Source organism: Canis lupus, chromosome 5 (genome assembly GCF_003254725.2).
Source record: "Canis lupus dingo isolate Sandy chromosome 5, ASM325472v2, whole genome shotgun sequence".
Lineage (NCBI taxonomy): Eukaryota > Metazoa > Chordata > Mammalia > Carnivora > Canidae > Canis > Canis lupus.
Genome location: NC_064247.1, coordinates 55,112,256 through 55,125,628, shown reverse-complemented (window position 1 = coordinate 55,125,628; position 13,373 = coordinate 55,112,256). Strand labels below are relative to the sequence as shown.

The following is a 13,373-nucleotide window of genomic DNA, read 5'->3' as shown; positions in this document are numbered from 1 at the left end:
AAGAAAGAACCTCCCTGGGAGCTTTGCCATGACAATGGAATGTAATGCTCCTGGTTTTGTAGTAAACGCTCAGCAGGTGCCCACAGGGTGCACCTGGGAACTTGGCTTCTGGTCTTGCCTTGTCATAACATGCTGAGTGGCTGGGATACATCCGTCCCAGCTTTGACTCTCCATCCTGCAAAATGAAGCATCTTAACCCCCCAGTGGGTGGGTTTGGTTGTGTGGGGAGGGGGGTGATGTGCAACCAGTGGCACCAGTGCCCCTGGGCACTTTTCTGAAAGGAGCCACAGGTCACTGAAGAAGCCCAGGAAGGGATGACTCTGGGGGGCGGGGGCAGGGGCAGGGTGGCACCTGCCTCTCCCCTGCAGGGCTCACCCCTGGCACCAGCAGGAAACACTGAGGCTGACCGTAGGAGCAGACTGGGGTACACTCCCATAGCTCCTCCCAGCAACCTTGTTTCTCCAGCCAGTGCTCAGGTCACTGGGGACACAGTCCATCTGAGTGCTGGAACCAGCCTCCGGGCCTTTTCTTGTTCCTCAGGAACCTGCTCGGCCCTCTCTTCCCTGGACACTGGCGTCCTGTTGGAGAAGGCACAGGGCAGGAGGACTGCTTCTCCCTCCCAGGTCTGGACTCTTCCACCGTCCCCCTCTCCCCTCCCTTCCCTCCCCCTGCTCCCTGAGGTCCAGGTAATCCAGCAGTACCTAGCCCTTGACCACTCCCCGCCCAAGGGCTGGCATCTCTTTCTCACACTACTGTGATTAAAGGTCATTGTAGGACCAGAATGCTTCCTTGCTTGTCGCCCCTGATGACTCCCACTCACCTTAGGAGGAAGTGTGACAGGCTGTGCGCTGCAGGATCATATCCCTGTTTACCTCCTCACCTCATCCCCTACTGTCTTCCCCCCCAGCTTTGGCCACTCTGGCCTGCCGGGCATTCCTGGGCTGAGCTGTACCCTGTCACACCCGCACAGCTATACACATGCTGGCCTCACGGTGGGGAATGCCCTCCACCTCTCCCCCTGGAAATTCTCCCACCCTCCAGAGCCAGCCCAAGTGCCCTTGCTCTGGACTAGGCGTCAGAACTGAGGGCACCCCGAGCAAGCCCCAACTGCCTCACTTGGGCTGTAGTTGGAGGGAAGCTCAGCCAAGGGTGCCAGAGCCCGGGGCTGTCTGTCCCTCGGCCAGGATCCCTGAGGTGCCTCGTCCCAGGAGCTGGTCCTCAGGTCATCAGCCTCAGGGACAGGATTGTGCCCTCACTCCCCAAAGGTACCTCCTTGGTGGTGTCAGCCCAGCATTTCCTGCTGCCCTATCCACCCATCCTCTATGTGTGAGGTGCCTCCTCCATGGAACCCTGTGCTCATTGTGTGTTGGGACCCAGGTCTCTTCACTCCTGGGTGCCTGGCATTGCCTTGGCCCAGAGCAGGCGTATGGAGGTGGCTCAGTGAGGAAAAGAATGAACTGGAGCTCAATAGTCTCTCAGATGCCCATTTTCAATTAAAAACTCACAGAAGAAAAAAAAAAAAACTCACAGAAGGCTCCTATCTAAAATCAATTTTATTAATTTCCAATGCAGATATATTGGTCTTCCTCAACAGGAACTCTCTTGTCAGCCAGATTCCAAATCTCTCTTTTGGAATAGGGATGGACCACATTCTGACCTTCAAATTACCTTATTTATTTTTAAAAAAATTTTTTGAGTTATTTACTTGAGAGGGGGCAGGGGCAGAGGGAGAGAGAGAATCCTAAGCAGATTCCACGCTCAGGTGCAGAGCCCAACTCGGGGCTGAATCTTACAACCCTGAGATCTGACCTGAGCTGAAACCAAGAATCAGAAGCTCAACCCACCCAGGTACCCTCAAATTACTTTTTAAAAATACCCCACATTCTGTTCCTGACCAAAGTATAATCCCACTGGGAGCAGAAAAGTGTTAGGCTTTGGAGCTAGGACACCAGAGACATTGCTTGGGTTTCAGTTCTAGCATTGACTTTGCTCTATGACCTGGGCAAGTCATTTCTTCCTCTGGGCCTCAGTTTTCTCATCTGTTTAACAGGATACCCATCCTTGCCTGTCTGGCTATTGTGAAACTAGGAAGTATCCAGAGAAACAGCTCATTCAGTCAAGCTGGCAGGACCAAAATACAATCCCTCCCTCAGGAAATCTGGGCTGTTTGGTTTGGAAGCTGGTCATGAGGTGGGTGGGTGGGGAGAGGGTAGGGAATGGGACAGAGGTGAAGAATGGGAGAGAGGGGCACCTGGGTGGTTCAGTTGGCTAAGCATCTGCCTTCAGCTCAGGTCATGACCCCAGGGTCCCAGGATCAAGCCCTGCATAGGGCTTCTTGCTCAGCAGGAAGTCTGTTTCTCCCTCTCCCTGCTCATGTTGCTACTCGCTCCCTCCCAAATAAATACAATCTTGAAAGAAAGAAAGAAAGAAAGAAAGAAAGAAAGAAAGAAAGAAAGAAAGAAAGAAAGAAAGAAAGAAACAGAAGGGCAGTGAGGAGCTCCTCAAGCTGCTCTTTCTCCTGATCCTCTATTCTCCAACTCAGAGCCTCCCTGATGGCTTCCCACAGGGAGGATGGCAGGTACGCTGCCTCGTGTGCAATCTCTTGTGATCAATCAGTAGGCCTGCTAGGATCCCTGAGTTGAGAACAATGCCAAGGCTGCCTGGGAGCCCAGCAGTATCTATCTTAGGTACCAAAGGGTCAGAAAGTGGCATCACTTCACAAACACGTGCCATCTGTAAGAGCTGAACTCCTTGGCTTGGTTTTACCTTTTTTCTAAGGGGTGACAGGGTCAGGATCTGCAAGCCTGTCTTGGGGCAGAGCAACAGCTTTCCTCTGTGCGACCCCAGAGGACATGCCTAAAATCAGAAAGCAGATTCCTTTCATCGCTGTTAGGAGCTGTCTGACATGGTAGCGAGCTCCTGTCACTGGAGACATTCGAGGGGAGGTTGGACACTTGAAAGCAGGGGAGGCGGTTGTTATTGGGAGACAGTGCATGGACCCCACCAGATGATCCAGAAGCCTCCTTCCTGCCCTCGTGTTCTTGGAGTCGAGGTTATCAGCGCCATCCCAACCGGCCCCCGCCTCTGGCCTGGGTGGCCCACTCAGGGGCCAGGACAGGAGTACTCATCAGACCAGTCGGAGCAATGCTGAACGCGGTCACGGCAGAGGATCCTCGGGATGCAGCCGCAGTACGGGAAGACGGTGGAGGGGCAGCGCCACCACCCCGGGCCACAGGCTGGGCACACAGTCACTGTGGGTGCAAGAGGCAGCAGAAGAGCAGCTGCTGTGTCCTGGAGAACCCCGGCTCTGAAGTCTGCCCTAGCTCCCTCCCGCCCCCACCCTGTCCGACACGGGTTGACTGCATTCCCTATTTCCCTGCGGCAGAGAGCATCTGGACTCCCCAGATCATCACCCGAGCAAGTCTCCCACCCTATTCCTCATCCAATCAAGGTTGTTATTAAGATAAGCAAAGGGGGGCAGCCCCAGTGGCTCAGCGGTTTAGCACCGCCTTCAGCCCAGGGCTTGATCCTGGGGTTCCGGGATGGAGTCCCACGTCGGGCTCCCTGCATGGAGCCTGCTTCTCCCTCTGCTTCTCCCTCTGCTTCTCTCTCTCTCTCTCTCTCTCTCTCTCTCTGTCTCTAATAAATAAATAAAATCTAAAAACATAAATAAGTAAAAACAAAAAAGATAATCAAAGGGCCAGGCATGTGGTCAGCATTGGGAGGTTAATGGGAGCATATTTTCTCCCCCAGACTGTCCTCCCTCCATCACCCTGACTCAGCCACCCTAGCCGACTTGTGACAGACTCCTTGGTACCCTGGGCCTTCGGGGTGCTTCCCTGCAGGCTCAGCTTCTGCCTGTTGAAACCTGTCCACTCTCTAAGGCCTGCTCAAATACTGCCTCTTCTAAGAAGTTCCCTTTGGTTCTTTTTTTTTTTAGATTTATTTATTTATTTATTTATTTATTTATTTATTTATTTATTTATGACAGACACAGAGAGAGAGAGAGAGAGAAGCAGAGACACAGGCAGAGGGAGAAGCAGGCTCCGTGCAGGGAACCTGACGTGGGACTCGATCCCAGGTCTCCAGGATCACACCCTGGGCCGAAGGCGTTGCTAAATTGCTGAGCCACCCGGGCTGCCCCCCCCCCCCCTTTGATTCTTACTTGCATCTCTCCCCCAAACCATCTCTAGGTACCCAGCACTTGCTTTTGGCATCAGCATGATGTTAGTCCCAGGGGTAGGACACATGTGTGACTCCTGACTATCCTCCAGCAGACTCTGGTGCCAGGCACAGCCCCTACAAATACTCGGCACGTGTTTGTTGATTGAACAACAGGGAAGAAATTGAAAGGAAAGTCCAGGGCAGTGAAAGAGTTCCAGACGTGGTCCGGAGACCTGGGTTTGCACCCAGGTCACTTCTTCTCTTAAGTCCCTTCTCTGCTCTGGCCTCAGTTTACCTACATCTAAATTTGAGGCCAGTGATTCCCACCCTGCTCTCCTCTCAGGGTGGTTGGGAGGTGCAGAGGAGAGGAGGGAAACTCAGGCCAAAATCCCAGTTAGGCTTCGTATGTACTCTTTGTCTGACCCCCCCGGGGCCTGGTTTCCTCATTTGTCCCCACCACAGAATAACCATCCAAAAGGAGACTTTTGAAGTGGTGGTGAGCACTCCATCCCCGGAGGCATTCAAACAGGGGTGGAAAAGTTCTTCATGGTATACGAGAAGGGGAGGCAGGAGAACCTCTGAGATTCTCCAGTCAGCTTTTGCCTGGCCTGTGCCCAGACCCCTACCTGGGCTCAGTTCATCCGAGCAGTCCCCACAGTTGTTGGTCCCATCACACTTTTGGTCTGAGTAGATCCAGGAAGACGGGTCTCCACAGCGGGCCACGAGGAAGCGGGGAAGGCTCTGGGGCATGTCCCCTACGGCGGGACAGATGAAGCTGGAGGAAGTCCACACCTGGCCTCCAACGTCTACCTGGAGGAGGAGTGTCCTGGCCACCCTGGCAGTTGCCAAACTCGGGCTCCCAGGGAGAAGGGCACAGGAGACGCTTTCCCAGGGAGGAGGTCAAGCCAAGGCAGAGGAGTATTCCTTCCCTGTCTACCCGACAAGACGGCCAGAGAGCGGCATCTTCCCTGTTCACTCCCGGCTCAGCCCTGGTGCATGCCCACCGCCCAGCCTCCAGAAGTGTCCTTTATCACACCTCTCCAGAAGCCTCCACCAAGTCTTGCACTTGGGTGCCAGAACACAGCGGGTGTGGGTTCACATACTTGGTGAGGGGGAGTCAGAGAACCCTTCTTGAAAGTGGGTTCCATGTTAGTGGGCAGTGGTGTGAAGGGGCTACCAAAATTAGTGCGGACCCAAGCCACGTCACAAGAGGCCTCTGGCAGGAAACAGCCTTTGTTCCTTGGATGAGCCAGGGCCGGCCAAGAGTGTCATGGATGCTTCTGGAGCCTGACCAAGGAGAGGGACAGAGGAGCCTGTATGTGTCCTGGGCTGTGCTGGTGGAGTGGAGAAAACCAGCCATGAGGGCGGGTAGGAGTATGGAGTATGATGTAGGAGTATGGCGTGTGGCCCTGGGAAGAGGATACTCGTGGCGAGCAAGAAAGCCATCTTCAAGTCCTTGCATTGCCACCATCATGGGAGGTAGATTAAAATGGGGTTCAGATGAGAGAAGAGAGTTGGAAGCAATCAAGGACACTACAGGGGGACAGCTCTAAACTCAGCCCAAGGGAGACATTCCCGTGGAAACCATGTGATGAGGGATGGGAGCAGCTGCCTCAGGCTGTAGGGAGCCCCCCGTCCCAGGAGTATGCAAGCAGAGGCTAGGTGGCCTGGGTTTGTTAGGAGAGGCTTTGGGCATGAGCTATGACTTGCACTAGATGACCTCTAACATTTCTTCTAGTCTAGAGGGTCCATGATGCAGTGACGCTTCCCCCATCTGCTCCCTCATCCCACCCGCTCCAACTCAGCAGACTCTCTCCCTCCTACATGGAAAGTGCCGAGTCCATGTGGCCACAGCTCTTCTCTCCTGGGCGCTGTCAGGTCTCTAAGGTCTGGGACCAGGTCTTCCCACTCATTCATTCATTTGTTTGTTCCATCATTCATTCAGGAAATCATCCCAGATACTCCTCTGCTGAGCAGAGGGGTCCCCAATCAACTAGACCAGGCCTGCCCTAGAGGGGTTCACAGTCTGATGGGGGTGGTAAATGTGCCAATGGGAGTAGGCTTGGGACACAGGGAAGCAGAGGGGCTACGGGAGCCCAGAGGAGGGAACTTCACCTACTTTGGGAGCCAGGGAAGGCTTCCTGGTGGAGGTAACACTTGAGTGGAGATGCACAGAGGAAAGGCATTCCTAGCATGGACACACAGGTGTGCATGTACCTGGGCCGGAGGGAGCACGTGTGGTCCTCCCTGAGGGACCATGTAAGCAAAGGCCTGGGGACGTGAAGGTGCCTGGTATGTGCGGGGACCTGAGAGCGTTGTTGTGGCTGGAGGTGGGGCAACCCCAACCGTGTGGCTGAACGGTGGGGGCCCACGCGGGGCAGGGCAGGACTGAGCGGGCACTCACGGCACATGGCCTCATCCTCATCCTCGCCGTGGGTGCAGCTGCGGACACCATCACAGACCCCGCTGGCTGGGATGCAGCTCCTCCGGTCGTGGCACAGGAAGCCTGTCCTGTTTGTTGGCGTCACACAGGCCTGGGCCCCTGAGTTGGCAGGGGAGACCCCAGAAGGTCAGGGGTGGTGCTCCCAAGCGTGTCAGCACCAGTTCCCACAACAAAGCCCCGCTCTGAGCCGGCAGAGGGGCAGGGGCAGCCAGGAGGGTACTGGGCCAAGTGGGGACAGAGACGAGGTCCAAGCCCCCGCTCTACCGTTTGCCAGATGACTTGACCTCTCTGAGCCTCCGGTTCCTTGTCTGTAAGTGGGGACTGGAGCACACACCCCATAGGACTGCTGGGGAGATGGCATAAAGCTTTTGTGTCAATAACCCTAGAACACAGAACGTGCAGAGTAATGCATGGCTCCCTCCTTGACTGAGAGCTTATTGACTGTCACAGAAGCTCCAGAGGGCAGGGCTCTGGTCACTGAAGCGGGTTTAACGGTAGAGCTCCTGGGGCCAGGCCAGGTGGTCAGAAGCAATCTACTGGGGCCGGTTGGGAACCACGATGCCACAATCCCTTACCTCTGGGCACAACCTTACGGGCTGCAGAGCATGTTGACATTTGGATTCTGTCCTTTCTCTGAATAGCTCCGTGAGGTGCCATCATTAGCCCCACTTCACAGATGAGAAATCAAGGTTCAGGAAGGTGCAAGGCCCAGTCATACAGCTAACGGCCCGGGCCCGCTGACCCTGCCCTTTCCTGAGGCTGGGGCTGGACCACCAGTGTCCAGAAATGTGGGTGGCTGAGTCCTCCCTTCCATCCCACTGGGAGGACGCACACCCCGGGGCTGCTCCAAAGACTGAAAGGAGGGAAACTGGCAGACAAGGGGCACAGGTCACCCTGGCCCCACAGGCTGCGCATGTGACTATCCGGGTGCATGCAAGCTGGACACGGGAGCGGGTCTGTGCTCGTGTGATTGGGCACACACGCACCACGTCTCACCTCCTGGAGCGGTCTCGGCTGGTGCGGGGGCTGAGTCCCAGAGACATTCGTATGTCGCACATGCACACACACGGACACACCCCCCGACACACACATACACAGACACACCCGCATGTGTACACGTGAGCACACAAGTGAACTCCTCACGTGTCCGCTTCTCCTCAGTCTCATGTTCTTACACAGGGGTGTAGAGTCCTGCGGATTTTATCCCCCACTGCTGCCTTGTTCCCTTATAGCCCCCCCCCCCGCCTGGCTACAGAGTCATCGCTCAGAAATGACACCCCACCCCCGGCTTGAGCCCCATCCCGTGGATCTCTGGATGGTGACCCCTCCTCAGGACGGTGACCCCTGCCTCACCCACTGCCCCTGCCCCAGGTGCCCACTGACCTCCTGCTATCTCTCCTTCTCTTCATGTGTCCTCCCACCCTTGGGACTCTGCACATACTGTTCCCTATGCCCAGGATGCTTTTCCTGCCACCCCCTCCACTAACCAATTCCCACTTGTTCTTCATGGCCCAGCTCCCTTTCATTTCTCCAGGCGCCCACCTGACTCCCAGACTGGGTCAGAGCCCCTCTGTTCCAGACTCGCAGAGCCCCCATGAACCCTGCCTTCATGTCCATTAATCTCCCAACTGCTAGCTCCGTGAGGCAGGGACTGTGTTGAGCTTCACCACGGAAGCCAGGGCTGCAGGAATGTCCCAGACACATCCCTGTCCTCTGAGGTGGAGGCAGACACACAGACAGATGGCACCACCCAGGGGCTTGGGGGCTGTGGGGGCCAAGGCACGTGGCCCAGCCTAGGGCTCAGGGAAGAGTTCCTGAGGAAGGTGACGTGAGGAGCCAGGTCCTCTCAGTAACCCTTATTGCAGATGTGCAAATGGCAGCTCAGAGTCCTCTGTGTGTGTGCATGTGTGTGTGTGTGTGTGTGCACATGCCACGTCTGTGCACACACCCCAGGAACTGTTCCACAGTCTCATCATGGAGAAGCCAGTAGCATTAGGGTTCCTTATCACTCTGTGGCCCCCAGCCCCTCCTGGCAAGTCCAGCCCACCCTCTCTGGACCACGCTGACCTGGTGTGCGTGGTGGGCGTCCAAGGATGGTAACCAGGGCGATCAGGGCTGCGAGAGTCACCAGCAGGAGCAGCAAGAAGGCAGAGAGGCAGGCTCCCCGGCGCAAGCAGCAGAGGGGGCCGTGGCCTAGTGTGGGGTGGGAAACCAGTGGTGGATCCCCCTTGCCTGCCCCTCCAGGGGCGCCTCCCCACCTATGGGGTTGGGGGCAGGAAGGGCTCCCAGGAGGAGGAGGCTCCTGAGCCTGCCCTGATGCTCCTGGGCCTGCCAGTGGACTCACCTCCACCAAGCACCCATCCCTCACCTGGACCAGTGCCTGGTGAGCAACAGTGGGGCTGGGGGCCCGGGTGTCTGCTCCATGGCCCTTGCCAGGTTGTCCTCCCTCAAGGACTTCTCTGGAGGCCAGGAGAAATGGACACCTGCTTAGTGAGCTGCTGCCTGGAGAAAAACTAAAGCAGGCCTTTTGTGGTGATGAATTTTCTTTTTCAAAACCAACCTTCATTTTATAGAGGAGAAGAGAAGGTCCAGATCACCTGGTGCGGAGCTGGGACGTGGGCCCATGCCAAAACCTAGGCCCTTTGCGTGATGCCAACTGACTGTGCATTCTGGAGCCGGCCAGGATGCTGGTCGGATTCCCAGCTGGCTGGGCCACATGGAGAAGTCACCTGACTCCTCTATGCCTCTTTCCTCATGTGGAAAAGGGGGATCATGACACCTACCTTGGGGTTGTTGAGAGAGTTAGGCTAAGCTAGTTGACCGAGGAGAGCAGTGCCTGGCACACTGTCAGGGCGCCAAAGGCTTTAGTTACCATGAGTGCTTACTGAGCACCTGCTCTGTGCCAGGCTGTATCCCAAGCACCCTGGAAATAACAATGAGTGGAGACCTCCTGCTCCTTCAAATTTCCTTGGGCCTTTCATTTTTGCCTGCTTGTGGAAATAATGAAAGGAAGCTTTATTAAGGACCTGGAGGCATCCTGCTGTGTAGGGCACAGGACGACAGCCACAGCGCTGGTCCTTACCCCCTGAAAGCTTGCTGTGGCACTTAGAGGACAAGGCGTGGGCGGGGCCAAGGGAGAGGGTGGGCACCCTGTGGGCCACGGTGTCTCAGAGAAAGGGGCAGCACAGGTCTCTGGCGTCTGTGTGTTTCCAGGGTCCCCCCACCGCCAAGGGGGCAGGGCACACTATGGGTGTTTTGTGACCACTCTGCCGCAGAGATCCAGGTGACACTTCCCTCCAATCCGCTCACATCCCAGGGCTGCCTGCTTCGCCTGCCCGCGGACCCGCACCGGCCGGAGCCCTGGGCTCTACCTTCCAAGGCCGGTGCGGGAGGCCGCAGGGGGAGGCCCGCCAGGGGCAGCGTGTAGGGGCGGAGGCCTGGCCGAGGGCCTGGGGGGCTGCGAGGGGCCTGGCCGGAGCCAACGGGGGCGCAGATGGGGCAGGGGCGGGGGCGGCAGGGCCCAAGAGCCCGCAGTGCGCAGTGCTGGCCAGGGCTCCCTGGTCGTGGTCACCCACAAACACGGGCGACTCCCGTCGCCAGGGAGGCAGGTGGAGCGGGGCAGCCAAGAGCTGCTGCTCAAATATCTGAGCTGCGCGGCTGCGGGCGGGGGTGTCATAGGAGACACTCAGAGGCCCTGGACACATGGGGGCAGGGCCCTTTGCCCCACACCCAGGCCCCGCAGGAGTCCAACCAGAAGTTAACTAGCACCCGTGGGGAGCAACCAGGGCACCCCAACTTGAATTTGAACCCCATCCCCCAGTCCCACCTCCCGGCAGTGTGGGGTCCCAATTTGGCCAAGCTCCCCAAACACCCTTGGTCTCGGCTGCCTCATCTGTTATCACCCCCAAACAGGACCCCTTCTCGGAGCTGTCCTGGGGATTCAAAGAGGCCGTGCACTGCCAGGCACATCTCAGGGTGGGGGTGGGGGGTGTTGATCCTGTAGAGCTATTATTATTGCTTTCTACTCCTGGTTCTGTTTCCTCATTGACAAAACATGGCCAAGACCGGGCATGTAGTAGATGCTCAATAAATGTGTGTTCCTTTCTTTAGTGCATAAAGGGGAAGCAATCTGTCCTGGTTGTCACATCATTGGTGCTAACTAAGTGTGTGATCCCGCCCGCCTCGTCCATCAGAGGTACAGCCAATGGCCCAGGCCACCCCCTGAGTCAGGGACTTGGCTCCAGGGCTCTCTACCGTGTGTGGTGCGGGGTAGGTGATGGGCCGCCCAAACGGCGCTCAACAAATGCGTGGAGAGAAAGAATGACCATCTTAAGCAGGTGACTATCAGCATGTCTGCGACAGGAAGCTGGGAATGGATGGCTTCAGGGTGGGGGCAGACATCTGAGGGACACTGGGGGCACTAGGCAAGCAGCGGCCCAGCCTCCAGGGAGCCCCACCTGGGGGTTTGGTCCTTTACCTTCCCCCCCGGGGAGGACTTCGGTTCCAGCAGCATGGTCACCTCCATCTCCCTGTGCAAGATCACAGAACGAGGGCTTCTGTGGGCTGTGGGCTGGCCTCAGGGAGCCACACGGCAGGGGGTCCGCGGGAGGGTGGAGGAGAGCCTGGTGTGGACCCAAGGACCCCACGCCCGCCAGTGCTGAGTGCCTCAACCCCCCGGCGCCCGCTCTACGACTCCCACCAACTCCCACCTCTGGCTGGACCGGGCCCTCTGCCTGCAATGCCCTTCTCTCCACTGTGCACTCAGCAAACGTTCATCCTTCACACCTGCTCGGGCTCATCCCTGCAGGGACTTTGCTTGGTGCCCCCTCCCCATAATGCCGACCCTCCCTCCTCGGCCTCCCGTCCACCTGGCTCCCACTGCTCCGTCCCCTCCCGGCACTTGCCACCTGGACAGTGCGCTGGTTCACCTGCTGGGTCTCCCCCTGAGCCTGAGAGACCTGGGCCACCTCAGCGCCTCGTCTCTTTACTGGAGCCCACTCTTGACCCCAGGATTGGCCCCCCAGGGCAGGAGCCGTGTTAGAGCAGCTCTTACCTGGGGGAAGATTTTGTTCATATGTCTGGCCTCCAGCACCCAGCTCCAGCCTCCTGGCACGGGGACCTCCTGGGCAGAGAACTGGGTGCAGCTTCCTGCCCGGTCTCCAGGGCACCCTGGCCCGGGCATGCCCTCCCTGTGGGCGATCCCTCCCAGGCTTCTGCTCGGCCCTTCTCCACTCTGCCCTCTGATGGAAGGCGCCTGCTCCTCGGTTGGGATCCTCAACAAAGAGCCTGAGGTTCAGAGAGGGAGAAGCTGCCCCTGAGTCACACAGCAGGGGGAGGACCTGCTCTTTCCTCCATATCAAGGATGAGACAGGTGCATGAAGATCCAGGAAGAAATACCCAGAATTAATGTTCTAGTGGCTGAAATACAGGAATCCCTTTCTTTTCGTTCTTCTATTCAATTTAATAGGTAATCCATGTGGAAGGACTATGCATTTTCCACTAAAATTATAAAGCAAAATAATTTTAAATTATTTTCTTTTAAAAAGGGGCCATGTACCTTTTCATCTTTCAGGAGACGGTGCCCGTGATGGAGGAGGGGCAGGTGGGTCGCTCACCTGAATAATCCCTGCTGCCCATGCCGCAGGTGGCAGCTTCATCCCTGCTGCTGAGGAGACCAAGGCCCTGGGAGTTTAAGGGACTGGCAGGAGGACCAAGGGGGGAGAGGCATCCGCCTCAGAACTGAGCGTGGGGCCTCCGGGGAAGGCCCCTATGCAGCCCATCTCTGAGGCCCAGGGTTTGTCTACCTGGGACTGGCTTCCCTTTTGCATTAGGATAAACACTAGTGCATGGGGGGCCAGGAGGGAGGGGATGGATGGACGCAGGGCAGCCCTCTGGAGGCCGGCCAAGGGAACAGTTTCTTGCCCCCCCCCCCCCGCCCCAATTCTCTCGTCCATATAACAAAAGGATTAGACTAAATGAAGGCGGCATCTTAGGTTGGGGACTCCTATAGTCAGACCATAAGCCCAGATTGGAAGGCAAGTAGGTTTGATTGGGAGTGATCCCTGGAAATGTCAGCTGGGGAGGGAGGGAGGTGACACCAGGAAGGAAAGGACCCAGTCACAGGCATGTGATCAAGCATGTTCCCACTGTGCACAAATGGAACTTTCTCCTGCCAAGGAATTTGAGAAGCCAAGGGAGGAGACGCCCGTCAGAGTTACCCCACCTGAAGGTGAGGGCACTGGGGCATTTGTTTGCCAGTTCTTGCTAGTCACCAGCTGAGGGAGGATTTTAACTGCTGGCACCTCTGGCCTGCCGTAGGTGAAGCGCTGTGGGGGCAATTGCAAGCCAGGCTGATGTTTCCTGAGGTAGAACAGGTTGAGGGGTGTGGGCAGGACACCCCACAGTATCTGTCAAGATGCTAACTAGAGGGCAGCCCAGGTGGCTCAGCGGTTTAGTGCCACCTTCAGCCCAGGGCGCGATCCTGGAGACTCGGGATCGAGTCCCACGTCGGGCTCCCTGCATGGAGCCTGCTTCTCCCTCTGCCTGTGTCTCTGCCTCTCTCTCTGTGTCTCTCATGAATGAATAAAATCTTAAAAAAAAAAAAAAAAGATGCTAGCTAGATTTTGTCTTGTGCACCAACAGCAATTGGGTAGAGGATGTCTGGTACGCGGGATTCCGACGGACTCTGAGGTCAGGCCTCGGGGCTCTGTGATTGACTGGAGATGTCCACCCTGCATTCCCTTGGGCAACTGTGCTGAGCTCCTTT

General features: G+C 56.9%; 1 protein-coding gene across 1 annotated transcript; it reads right to left on the bottom strand.

The window, feature by feature from the left end:
• Positions 1-1,535: 1,535 nt before the first annotated feature.
• On the bottom strand, positions 1,536-10,311 carry LDLRAD1 (low density lipoprotein receptor class A domain containing 1). The gene is made up of 5 exons (XM_049109727.1): positions 9,979-10,311; positions 8,675-8,987; positions 6,569-6,706; positions 4,791-4,919; positions 1,536-3,251 (listed from the first exon to the last, which is right to left on the bottom strand). The coding sequence occupies exons 1-5, from the start codon at positions 10,309-10,311 to the stop codon at positions 3,103-3,105; spliced, it is 1,062 nt and encodes a 353-aa protein (XP_048965684.1). The 3' UTR covers positions 1,536-3,102.
• Positions 10,312-13,373: the final 3,062 nt, after the last annotated feature.